The sequence below is a fragment of the Columba livia genome, chromosome 4, assembly GCF_036013475.1.
Source record: "Columba livia isolate bColLiv1 breed racing homer chromosome 4, bColLiv1.pat.W.v2, whole genome shotgun sequence".
NCBI lineage: Eukaryota > Metazoa > Chordata > Aves > Columbiformes > Columbidae > Columba > Columba livia.
The window spans coordinates 71,263,122-71,277,223 of record NC_088605.1 but is presented as its reverse complement, the minus strand read 5'-3'; the positions used below and the strand labels follow the sequence as shown (position 1 = coordinate 71,277,223).

General features: G+C 42.1%; 1 protein-coding gene across 1 annotated transcript in view; it reads right to left on the bottom strand.

Moving 5' to 3' along the window:
- Positions 1-13,797, bottom strand: part of COL25A1 (collagen type XXV alpha 1 chain) — a 308,144-nt gene extending 294,347 nt beyond the window's left edge. Inside the window, exons 1-2 of the mRNA XM_065062345.1 lie at positions 12,930-13,797; positions 12,390-12,459 (exon numbers count right to left, since the gene is read on the bottom strand). Of these exons, the coding sequence (XP_064918417.1) occupies positions 12,390-12,459; positions 12,930-13,289 (430 nt within the window). The 5' untranslated portion in view covers positions 13,290-13,797. The remainder of the gene's footprint in view (positions 1-12,389; positions 12,460-12,929) is intronic.
- Between the last annotated feature and the right edge of the window lie 305 nt (positions 13,798-14,102).

Below are 14,102 nucleotides of genomic sequence, written 5' to 3'. Positions count from 1 at the left end.
AGCAACCCAGATCTCATATACTGTGCAAAACAGATTCCTAATCCCTGAAAATAAAGCATTTAAGTATGAGTAGCACTCCATCAACAACCATTAAATATGCAAAACATATTTACTATTTTTCCTCTTAAGATTCTCTCAATTCTTAATTCTTCATTAGGCTGTCTTGGGAGACTCTTTATGAACAAACTGGGCACCTTGTCTCTACCATGGTGTCTTTGACAACTGGATTTTCTTTTCTTTGAAGGTATTTGGATGCATAAATGCTGGGCACTTTTTAAGAGCTATCTCTTAAGTGCACACAATTCTAAAGTGTCAGAAATCAAACAAGTGAGGCAGAAGTTTGGAATGGCTGAGCAGGGATCTTCTTCTGGAATGAAAGTGTGTGGACACTGGAAGCAAGTACAGGTGACAAGTGAGGACTACAGTTTGCTGCTGTAGAGAGAAAATGTATGCAATTAGCAGTCAAGCTGGCCAGCACTGTGAAGGGTGGTATACAGGGCATTTTAAAAATATGTTAACAGCAAAAGGAGGTTCAGAGATAACATTGGTTCATTACTTGATGAGATCAGTCACCTCACGAATAGGGATGCAGACCAAGTGGATACATGTAATGCTTTCCTTCACAACACTGGGCCCTGGGACCCTAGAGCTCTGTGTTGAAGGACCATGGCTGGGGGTGCCACAGCCTTCCCAACTGACCCTGAGTTTGTTTGAGACTTCCTGCTCCAGATGGATGCACATAAATCTATGGAGCCCGATGGGATTTCTCCCAGGGTACCGAAAGAACTGGCTAATGTCATTGCAAGATATTTCTCCATTACTTTTCAACAGTTTGGGAAGTCTGGAGAGGTCCCAGTTGAATGGAAGCTGGCATATGTTGTCCCAGTTTTCAAGAATGGTAAAACGGAATACTCCGGTAATTGCAGGCCTGCCAGTCTCACTTCAGTGCCTGGTAAAGTTATGGAGATGGATATTCTGGGAGCTATTGAAAAACACTCGAGACAATGAAGTCATTGGTCATAGCCAGCTCGGGTTCATGAGGGGAAAGTCCTGCTAAACCAAGTAGTTTCCTTTTATGACAAGCTCACCTGTCTAAATGAACAAGAGAAGCCAATAGATGTGATGGTTTTGGATTTTAGCAAAGTTTTTGATACTGTCTCTCTTACAGCATCCTTCTGGACAAGATGTCCAGCATACTAGCTAGACAGTCCATAATATGTTGGGTGAGCAATTGGATGATGGGTTGGGCTTAAAGAGTTAATTAAGAAGATTCCTCAGGGTTGGGTTGTTTTTAAAAGAAAAACGTCCTTACAAAAGTTCCCCAAAGGTTACTTCAGTTGCAAATTGATGTTTTTTGCAACTACTTTCACACAAGATGATTCAGCAACCTAAAGAAAGAAGAAAGAGCACTATACAAGACCCCATTTCTGTATCCTCAGAAAACGAACAAGCGACTTCCAGCAATGATATTTCAACAGATTCCATCTGATTATGTCCTCTACCACAGATCACAGTGGAACATGGAGAGGTGCTTACCAAAATTAAAAAGGAGAGGAGAGGAACGCATTGAAGAGAAAGAAACTTCTGCTCCTGAAGACAGTAACTTTATTCAAAATTATAAATACTTTGTAAACACATTAACCAATTGGTGCCAAAGACATCAGTTCTATTTTACAGATGGAAGAACTCAAATATGAGGATGTTCTATCCTATCTTTATACTCCCGTGAAGGAATACAGTCACAATACAGATCTGTTTGTTAGTTGTCCCTGCTGTAATTTATTAAGCACAATGTTTCCTCTTAGGTGCACTCCTTCATACTTGCTGTGAGAGAGCCTTCTCCAGAGTGCTTCTAGAGTGATCCAGTTGTTATAGCACACATGGAAAACAGATTAATTTAACCGTATCCTAAAATGGTCAGGAATTGCTTGAAATATATCAAAAGACCGCCTTGTAGCAGCAAATCATTTTTAAGAGAGAAAAAAAAGGAGGATTTCAGTCTTGCTGTATTTCTCCCTCATTGCTTGTGGTTCAGTTTTCAAGGCTCACGCTTTTTTTTAACTGGCCACTCTCACAGCTTATGTGCTGCCTCTTAATTGAATGTGTTAAAAGAAAGCCCCCATACCACACATTAGGATGTGGCTCAGCCGGCAATTCAAACTAAGGAATTATGCAAAGCTGTCCTAAAGTGAAATCCACAACTGTCAGACTTAAATACTAATCTCTCTTCACTGAGATTAGTCTCTCTACGCTGAAGAAATACAGCGTACTTATATGTTTGCTGCATCGGAAAAACACTTCATTTTCACATACAGAAACATTTCCAGCCTTCTACAAGCATGGCTGTCGTCATTACAAAGACACCAACTCTAAGTAAGTATTAACAATGGCTGTCTAAGCTCTGGTTCATTTTAAACTGATGCCATGTCCCTGTGCTTTTGAGCCTCTCTGGTTCATCAGTATTTTGTGTATCTACTCCTAGAAGCCGCTAGGGAAACATATGTGTGGTGACACTTACTGAAGTGTGACTCCTTCATAGACACACTTAGCTACAGCAAACACCACCAGCTTTTTCTGTGATACCACTGTATTTGTAAGTGCCAACTAAAGCCATTCCCCAAGCTGCATATGAAGTGACACAAACGTCTATCAAGCATCCACAAGGACAAAGAAGAGCAGAGTTCAAGTTCAGCACTGCTATAGGGGCACCTTAACAATGACCCTACTGTGGCCTGCACTTGAGTATGTCTGCACAGAGCACATCTCCTGGAACAAGGACTAAATTACGAGTCAGGAAGTATTTTTACTGAAGTTTGAGGAAGCTATGCTGTCTGAGAGGCAAAGGGTGTGAAATAGTACATTAATCACCTCTATGTCAAGCTGAAGTGACAGTTCTCAACATTTTGTCATCCTTCAACTGGCAGTAACCAGTAACACAGCACTGGAGGTGCAAACATTAAAGGAACATTTGATAAAAAGCAGTAGAAGAGTTGACAGTACAGAGACTCTCTAGCCAACACTTCGTATTTTTCATAGTGATGCCACTGGGCATTATCTAGATGGAAACTCTGTGACTGTAGAAGAGTCTATTAATACACAGACTATGGAGTTTATCCTTCTAATCCCTTGTGGCCATACCCGTACGCTCAGGTATCAAGGCTTCCCCTGAGAACATCAAGGGTACTGGAACAGGAGATTACTCAGAGGGTATGGGCACAAGGTGGGGAGGAAGAGGAGGGGTGCTTTCAGGCAGCTGATTCTCATATTCTTAAGAGATTATTAGAGATGCCAGCTAAAGGAAATACCTCCTCAACTTCAGATGCATACACTTTGACTTTCAGCACTGCAGTCCTCCATGAAAATCCTATTATCATCCAGCTGGAGCACTATTCAGAAGAAACTTGGCATCATTTCCTAGCAACACAATTAGTACTACCAACACAGGCTAGCCCTTAGTCTGTAGCCAGCTATGCCCTTGCTCTTACAGATTATACATGATCTTAATCACAGAAATATCTTTTTAGACAGTTTCACTGTCCTTCAAATTGCAGGGTACTGTTCTGCTTTCAGATATGCATACACAAATCTGTCAACCAGACTCTGCACCATTGATCACAAGCCCCTGAGCCGTCACCTAGACAGTTCTCAATCCATCTCACTGTCCACTCAACCAACCCACACTTCCAGAGCTTATCTATAAACATGTTGTGGGAGACAATGCCAAGTCTCGCTGAAGTCCAGGTAGACAACAACCACTGCTCTCCCCTTGTCTATCCAGCCAGTCATGCCATCATAGAAGTCTATCAGGTTAATCATACTTGTGGCACAGGGCTTTTTCTGTGCTACTACATTCAGAGAAGGATATTGAAAATACTCAAGTGGAAGATAAAATAGATTTTTCTTAAGACAGAATAAACTACAAATGACAAAACAGCAAAGGCCTTAGAACTACTTATATTTTTAGTCTTCCTCCCATTATATTTACAGCTCTTACTCTACATCCTTTTACTCCTAAGAGTACTGAAACTCTTTAAAAGGGTAGGAAGAGCCAAGTTCATGAGCTAATTGGTTTTGCTTCTTTCCTAAAAAAGAGAAAATAGAAGACTTCACTCCCACAAATCTTTGCTGCTCAGAGGAAGCACCTCCCAGGTACCAATAGCCTGAAGCAGTATCAGGAAATGGCACGAGCCAGTTATTTTAGTCAGCGGAAAGGAGCGGATGAGCCACTTGGCTTTATGCATGTTTTCCCTGCTATAGTGAGCTATATTCCACATTATGTCACTGTGACTTGGCAGGCAGCCTGCTACGTGTCCAAGTTATGGCAGATTGTGAAAGACTACCAGAAACATCATACTGCTATGTTATACAGCACAGTGTACTGCTTGCAGAAGAGGAACTAAGATCAAAGAGAAAGATCATTTGATACCCTTCTTCTTCCCCTCAGCACTTCTTCAGCTGAGCTTGTAGAAGAGCCACAGAAGGGTAGGGGAAGCTACTTAGAGGGACTCATGTCCATCATATTCCCTGTGCAGGCTCCTTTTCAACCTCCCCCAACCTGTGAATTTGTGATCCACTCTCTATTGTGAGCCTAAACAAGACACATTAGCAAAGGTAAACACCTATGTAAAAAAATCCATAAGTCATATTCCTAAAGACCCAAATATAAATTCCTAAGCACTTTAAAAAATACACAAATTAGAGATATTTTTTAATATACTTGCCCAGCGCACAATAACTGCAAGATGATTTTCACGCACAATCAAAACTCAGATGATAATTCTAATACCTAACACAGACTAAACTAAAAGTACTGATTTTAACAGATCTCCATCTATTTCCTCATGTAATTTATCTGTACACATTCTAAATAAAACTGTATTTCCTTTGTATTTTACAAGTTCCTGGTCAATTTTTATGACAGCATAGGGCAAACTATTGTTTCTTAAAAACTACATTACTTTTTGGTTGAACGTATCTAAGCTGAAGTCTCTGAGATCACTGTATTAATTTTCAGAACATTCTAAAAGAAAAAGTAACATCCCAGTTTTATTACCTCTTATTACATTCTTCATTCCATTTATTGTTTTTTTGCCATACACAGGGCTGTCATAATAACTTTGATAATTATAAGAACATATATTTCTAGTAAAAATATTTACATGGGTGTATAATAACTTCATATTTCTTCAAAAACTTGCCAGGCATCATCAACTCTTTTAAAGCTTTCCAAACAAAAAGAAACAGTTCTCCCCAAACATGCATTAAATATTTACATGGGAAGAGTAGAACGATTAAGTTAAATAGCGTCCATCACAGACAAGACTCTTCCAACATATTTAAAAAGCTGTTTTAAGAGAGCACAATGATCAGGTTTTCCTCATGAGCACAAAAGATGGGACAAGTGGTTTACTTCACAAATAAGGAAATTGTAGCTTTCCTGCTAAGAACTAAGCAGTCTATGGAAATATTTAAATAGTAGAGTATTTTAGCTTAGGCACATCTATGCATTAGCAACTTCTTGCACTATACATTTACCTATTTACAGAGCAGCACATTTTTAACTGAGGAGACTATTTACATGAGGCTGTTGCACTTAGTCACAAAATTAAGGCAGATCTAATGACCTGTGGAACTGTGACTGATTAGTCACTGCAATTATGAACCACATGGAAGGAAATATCTGACAATGGTGCCCTAGATACATTAGCTCCAGAGCCCAGAAGCATGAATAAAATTATGTCCTGGGGTATCAACCTGACCTGTATTTTCAGTTCTTCAAGTCTACATAGAGAAAATAATAGCTGTATTGACATGAAAGGTATATACGAATCTTGCACTTTGAAATTTGGCACTCAGTTCTGAAAATTTGTCCTGACATTTGTTTTTATTAAGTTTTCACAATCAGCCTCTTCTACTAAACTTAATCTTATGAAAAGACCCAAGTAGATGAATTTAAGCAGGGACCATTCTGCCAGTCTAACCAGTAAAATCATGACAGTCCACAACCTTCTGAAGAGTGAGCCTGCATCATCTCAGTCACCATTGTGTGTATAATCTAACTGCAAGCTGTAGCTTTAATCATGAAGAGTAAAAAGTGTTTCTTCCAGCCTGTATTATTCTATGTCTTCTTACATCTTCTTAATACTCCTAAGTAAGCAGTCAGATCTCCTTTTCTGTGACTGACTTAGGAAATCAACTGAAAAAAATGAAGGGGAAAAGCTCTGTGTGTAGATGAGTCTTCCTGAACAGACTGTAGTTAGCCATATGCCTTAAATTCTGTGTGTGTTACAGATTAATGGTTTCACAGGGTTGGTAACTTGAACATATTAATTATATTATTCTATCTGGTAACCTAAAATGCCCTATAAAGACAGCTTCTGTCAGTCATGCTGTTTTCAAAGCTAGTTAATCTGTATTGTGCTAAGAATAGAAAAAATAGACAGGTAAGCTGCAGCCAGTAAATTTAGAGGGGAGCGAGGAGGAGGATGAGTGCTATAACGCAGGTGCAGCAGTGTTGTTCTAGCAACACATTCCCAAGAAACCACTAACCTTCAAGAAAAGAGGCAGGGGGTGACTACTGTTGGACAGAACTCAGCTATCCAGGCTTTAAAGACTGTTTAAAGAAATAGGTGCATATATTTAACGACCAGAAGAAAAAAAGAACACAAAAAACCAAAAACAACACCACCACCACACCCCCACAATACTAAAATCATTGTTCTAGAAGTGGGCTTAACAGCACTCCTCACACTGCAAGACTCACTACTTGAACTGCTCTGACACTTCAGCAGTTCAAGATGGACAGCTGCCGCATGGAAGGAAATTTAACATATATTGTATGTTCTTTTATTGATATTAATTTCACATACATAAGAACAGTTAAAGCGGATAATCAAACCTTCCTTTTAATATGCCTTGTTTCACAAAACTGTGCAAGTACAATAAACTTTAATTCAAGTCATAAAAAAATAATCTTGTTAATAAGACTTTTGCTGTCAAATCAACCTTTGCTACAACGCCACTGACATCAGTAATATTACAAAAGACAGAAATCTGGTGCAGCCTGCTGTCAATCAGTTCTCCTTTGAGCCACATTATGTTTCATTCATCATCCTGCACACCCTACCTCCTTACCCAGAGGGAAGGGAATTAAAAGGTCACATCTTAGCCAATAAAATATATTTAGCTATTCTGCAGGGAGAAAACAGTATATTTAATCAGTCATCCAAACAAGACAACAGACTACCCAGAAGGTTGCATGCTGCTGCACATCAATAAACATCTTTATCTAGGAACTGAAATGAAAAATATCAAGCCAGTGGAGGTATGAAAGGGGAACTCAAAGCCCTGTCAGAAAAATTACAAAATTAGAGCTGACTACTGCATTCATCAAATAGATTATGTAGACATGGCAGAAAAAAGTAGTGCTGGGAGCTAGGTTCAGATAGTAACAGGGGAAAACACTTTGGATACTTTCTGTATCTATCTCCTTGGGTTTGGGTCTCTCTACCAGTAAGCACTTAAGTCAGTTCCTTTTTTCATTACCTCTTCAGTCTTTACAGAACTGGTTCACTGTAATCATAACTTTTAAATAATTAATTAAATAAAAGTAATACCCTGCTGATACCTATTTAAGGATTCTTTTAATCCCAAAAATTGATTTCTCCTCCATTCTTTCAGCCTCACTAATCGAAATGCTTCAGGAAATAATCCTTATGGAACATGTGGAAATAAGAAAGAGTGCCTAAACTGTACTTCCACTGCATGTCAAAACAAACATTAGTTGCTTAAAAAGATATAAACAGTACTGTGATGCTAAGAAAATAAATGTATTTTTGCCATCCCTCCTGCTACCAAAATACACATAGGAGACTCATCACCCTACTGAAAAACTGTAGCTGTAGAACAGTTTTCCCACTAGAATTACTATAACTCGTTTTCTCTGTCGTCTCAAAAATCCCTTGTCTTATGGTATTTCATCTCCTGAATGAACATGCTTATATACACACAACTACACTGAAATAAGGTTTATAACCTGATCACAGTAGACTGCATAGTGAAATAGGAGGCACTTCAAATGTCAAACCATAAAGCTCTTTAAGACTGGAGAAGAGAATCAAGATGACACGATTACAAAAACAACACAGAACAGCTGGCTAAGAAAGAAGAATGGTGACAGTGTCCATGCCTGGAACGGGTTTGAAGCCACAGGTACCTGAACACAAGAGGAAGAAAAATGTAGGTTTCTTGATGGGCAAAATACAAGAGAAAGAGCAAATGAAGGAACATTGCCTGTGGCACAAAGGAAAAACAAAAGTAAATTTGTTTGGTTGACTTCACCAGGTATCCATCAGTGAAGTTCAGCTAATGTTCGTGAGAGAGAGAAGGGAAAAAGAAAACCACAACGAATCACACCACACGCAAAAAAACCCATTATAAACCATATAATTTCACATGCAAGCTATAGTGAACATACATCCACCATGTGTCATAGCAGTTAGAGATAAAACATCTCTTACGTTATACAATCTATCCTTTGTCAAGGCAGAATTTAATGTATAGCATATAGGCAAACCTACTTATATAATACTATGTGCCTTTTTCTTTTTAAATTAATAAATTCACTATAAAGGCACTCCCAAAAGAAAAAAAGAGTAATTGCTTCCCAAAATTGGCTAAAAGGGTCATGCAGAACCATGCACAACCACCTGCTAGTGTTTCTGCTGGCCAAGTTTGAACTTTCTGTACCAATAGACTTGACTCCTACTCCTGCCAACATCATCTGACCCAGAAGTGGGCTCTGAGGACAACTTACAGAATAAGAAATCGTGGCACATGACCGCAAGTGTCAGAACTTGACCCTTATGATATATAAAAGATCAATTAACTAAAACATGTAAACATATGTTAATTCTGTTGAAGTCTACAGGTCCTAGGTATACACATGAATGCTTTGTAGAAGAAGAAAGTTTGAAGAATCTACAAAAAACTAAGAATTTCATATTGGATTGGGAGTATCCCCGTGCTTTTGACACGTTACCCTTTCCACAACAGTATAATTCTTAGGAATTGGTACGAAGTACACAGCACAGTGCTTGACTGTTCCTCATAAAAGCCAATCATATTCCCACAGCCATTTAAAGGAAGATTCAAACATATTAAATAGTTACATACACACCTACTTTTTTGTTCATTGTTTACAGTTGAGAAACACTAATTTACAATAAGTAATCAATTTGGCAAAGGAAAATTAATTTATTACAGTTAAAATAATTTTAGCCACTCAATTTGCCCCCCAGTCCTACGTGTATTATAGAAGGCTCACTGCCAACAGTGACTGCAGCACAAGTTGCAAGCATGGGATTTAAGCTGGCACTCTTGTTAGAGCTGAGGTAATTTAAGAGGAATGTCAGCATGCATTTACTTTTCAAACTTTATTACTCCGCTTTAAGAAGAGAAAGAATGCCTGCCATTGTCATTTTAAAAATATTTACAAAATCTGGTTTTAGTCCTGTAGAACCAAAATCAAAACACAAGTATCTCTTCATACTGTGTTTCTTTTATAAGAAAATATAAAATAATAATAGTTAGAAAAGTCATATTTAGTGGGAAAAATGTTTTTAAAGAGAAATATGACTAGTCTTCACTCCAAAGTTCAAGGATACTGTTGAATTAAAAGGAGCTACATGTGGACAGTTCTGCAGGCTATGAGCAGTTGTGAATCTGGCTGCCAAGCCACTCAAACCCAGTTTCCCTTGAACATGCAAGTTCCTACCATGGAGAGCCATGAGTGGAAGAACAACTCAAGCTAATGAGACCTACACCCGTTGCATAAATTCAATCCTAAATGAAAGGCCACATTCTCACCGTCCTGACTGCAAATTGGATTTCCCTCTCTTCTTTTGGTAGAGAACAATATAACCTATTTTAAAATAATCTTTATTTCTCTTTAATGAACAGGATGATGGAAACTGCCTTGGTAGCCCCTTGGCAGCAGCCTTTTCTCACAGCATCGGGATGTTTTAAAAAAATCTCCTCTGTACCATGCAGGCTTTCCAAAGTCATCTCTAACAGACACATATTTTACTACTACACAAACCCAGGGAAGAAATGCAGAGGCTGAGCAGAATAAAGCTGCAAAGGGGAACCACGTGGGGAAGTAAAGAGGCAATTTACTCTTTGGCTTCACAAATAGCAGGCAACAGAAAAACCACTGAGTTTCCATTATACTTTTCCTATTAAATCAAGTGCATTTCTGAATACACTAATCCAAATTTGTAATAGCAGCACTAAGGATGAAAATAAAAGCCCACCCTGTCCAGTCAAAAAGGAATTCTAACAAGCAGAATGAACCAAATGGAGAAACAACAATTTATTCACTCTGTCCCCTCCTGCTCTGCCTAATTCCTGATATGAGGAAAGCACAGTATTGGGGTAGCAGTGCCACTCAGCCCTTGTTCTCCAAGACAAGGCTCCCAAAATGATGCCATTTTGAGGTAAGGCACCTGTCCACTGGCAGCTAGTATGAGACCATCAACTCATTTTAAGCAGTCCAAAATGAGGCTATCACATGGCAACATCTTCCAGTCACTGCAAAACTTACTTCCAAATTAAAATAGCTACCCAGAGGTAAAAAGCTCCACATCACATTTCTAATCCACATACCAGCTAGTTCTTTCTGAAATTGCACTTTTTTTTATATATTTTATAACAATTCATGTAAGTTTTCCTGATCTTGTGAATCTTGCTCCCTTGAAAATGTTTCCCAAATCACTTTATTTTGACTTTCATCCAGCAACCATTTTTAGAATGCATGCGAGAAAATATTCTGTTGCTCACTACCAATTTGATTAAACATACTTCTTAAAAAAGGTCAGATAAAAACTGGTATGATGTGGAGCTCTAGTGGTAGCGGGGAAGTAAAGCAGCACATAACACCAACTATGAAAAAGTAGATACTGACCTTTAGTATGAAAAAGACAAGAGAAAACACCGTAACAGATGAATTTAAACAAGAAAGGAAAGGGAGAGAGCTTGGCATCAAATTCAACAATGTTTCAGGCTCACAGAATATATCCTTGCATGCAGCATTATAAGCAACACTCATTTTTAGCACACAAACTTGGATCTTGTAACTTATTGCAGTCAAGCAACAGAAAAAACAACATCAACACTGTATGCTCATGTTAGCCTAAAATTATATATATAGTACAGCAGGAAACTAATGTTCCTTACCAAAAGTAGCTGGGAGTTGGGTAATTCTAGGCACTCTTTTAAAACAGTCCTAGTCATATATATTGTCCTTTTCATGTTAGTCATGGCAACTTCCATACCAGCCAGTAAATACTCTGCTCTCCATTGTATCATCAGCAAAATACAGTACCAATCATTGTAGCCAGTTTTAACACCAAGATTCAGTAGTTCTTTCACACTAATGAGTTTGGCAGGAATTAAATCTTAAAACTAGAAGAGCTACTTCGTTATATACACAGTACTATCACGCATCCTATTGGCAAACATCAGCCTCAGTCTTGTTGACAGTCAATATTCCAACTGTAAAGGAAATGTTTCTTTATACAGAGCAATAGGATATGTAAAGCACACTGCATCTAGTGTCCTTCATCTCACAGAGGCTGCTGGAATTCCTACACTACCCTGTGAAACACTAGCATTATTTTCTTAACTTTTAAGATGCCATTTGAACTTGGGTATATATTAGCAGAAGTTAACAAGCCAAAGCAATATTGACAGTTATCAGACTGTCAAAAAGTAGTGTGAAAAACACAAGATAAACATAGCAGTGTGTGCGTACAAACAATCGATCCCGGTATTAGGAGGCCCCATTTCCAAAGTCAAGCAACATCGCTGGTTGCATAAACACACAGTTTTGAACCCCCAGTATGAAACTTGCAACCCCTTCCTAGGCAAACTGCTTTCATCCAAGACTACAGAAAAATGAGACTGAAAAGCTCTTGTATATATTACCACTAACTTGTAACAGACTCTCCACCTATTTCAATCCATGTAATAAATTGTTTGATATTTTTGCTGGGAACTTTTGTTGTACTCCCCAAGCTGAACACACAATACTTTGATTCAGTGCTACACCACTGAAGACAGGATATATTTCTTCTTGCGAGGTTAGATCATTACTTTCTTTGTATTATTGTCTGGCATCGCTCAGCCCAACTGCGGTTTTTAACCAGCATTAATTCCAATCCAATGCCACAATGGAAACAGACGATTCCGGGCTTTACACCTTTTCCACCCGAGGTACAGCTGTTGACTGAAGAGGCATCCCCGGGATCCCACATGCATTTGAAAAACACAGGATATCAAAACCCCAAGAGTTACAAGCCTCACAGAGATTTCCAAGCTGTGTCTGTTACCTGGTGGGCAGTTGCACTCTGGAGGCGCTTCTCTCGCTACTCGTATTTTTGCCAAGTGCTCGTAGGATTTCTGTGGGCGAGAGAAGCAACGTGAGAGCCCTCGGCGAGCTCCCCCCGCCCCGGCCAGCGCACCGGGATTGACCGCTGCTCCGCGGGGTGCGCAGCCGGCCAGGGCTGCTCCCCTGGGACTGGACCCACGGGGGCTCACCAACTTCTCCACCCCCACGACAACAACATCCTCACACCGCTGGCTCTTCCCCCTACACCAACCCTCGACACGTTACGGATGAGAAAAGCCTCGATGGCATCAGCCCGGGGGTCACCCGCGGGACCCCAAAGGCCGCCCCAGCAGCCGGGGGCGCCCCCCGCCCCGGGCTCAGGGCCCGCCGGTCCCCGGGGACGCGGGCTCAATGTCCGCTCTTCTCCCCAACACTCCGCCCGTGGAGCTGCCTCCAGCCAACCCCCCGTTGCCCCGCTACACATCATCCCGCATCCCCGGCACACACACAGGCTGCAAGCAGCCACCCCCGTCCCGCGCACCTGGGCTAGAAGTCGCTCCACTTTCTCCTGCATCATCGCGTTCAGCTGCTCCAGGGACAAGCCGGGCAGCGGCGGGAGCGGGGTGGCGGCAGAAAAGCTCCCTCGGGCGCTCTCGATGGCCGCTACCCTGGCCTGGAGGTCGTTGGTCCGCACCCCCAGGTAGACGCAGGAGGCCGCCGCCAGCGCCGAGAGCAGAGTCGCCAGCGCCGAGCCGCACGGCCCGGCCCGCCGTGGGCAGCGGTCCCCGCCGCAGCCGGGCTTCCCGCTGCCATCCCGTCCTGCGGCGCCTCGGCTCTTCCCCAGCATGCCCTTACACCCTTCAGCTGCGGCAGCTTTGATTTCCTTTCCTCCGCCCCCCATGGAGGCAATTAGTTTACAAACAGCAGCAACAAAAATAATAACAATAAAGTACGATAGCGTAAATAACAAAAAGGCAAAATAATATTTAAGAAAAAAAAATGAGATGAGAAACCCACAACGGGCTCACACACTTTTCAAGGCAAAGCGGCGGCGCCCACCGCAGTCCGCACCGCACGGTGCCCGGCAGCGGGTCGCGACTCAGCCGCGCAGCAGGACGAGGGGACGCGGAGCCAAAATCCGGCGAGCAGGGCTGGGTGCGGGGCGAGCCCCCGCGGCTTCCACCCGCCCTGCGGAGGGAGCAGCGTGCTCTGCTACGGGTTTGCCACTTGTCAGAGAGGTTTTCAGGCGCGGGGCGGGAAGCGCCCCCCACCCCCCCTTCGCCTCCCACTACTCCTCCCCGCCGCCGCCGGACTTGTTGCTCCCCCTCCACCTGCCTGCCGGCGCCCAGCAGCCGCGCCGTGCCGGGCGGGGAAGCCCGCAGGCGGCCGGCAGCCGCGTCACCCCACCGGCAGGCAACCCGCGCTACCCCGCGGCCAACCGCGCAGCCCCCGCCCGCCGGCCCACCTCCTCGCCTTCACTAGCATAATTTATTCACCTAGGCGGAGGAGCGGCGTGGGGAGCTCTCTTTGCATAATGTATGCACGGCGCGCGGGGCATTAGAATAACAAATGAGGGGGGTACCGGGGGTACCGGGGCAGGGGCTGCAGGAGGCAGCTGCCCCGCCGGGGGACGTGCTGGGAAACCGCGCTAATTTACGGCAGGTTTATGAGCGGGCTGTCATGCCCGCGGTGCGGGCATAAAACACGGGCAGTG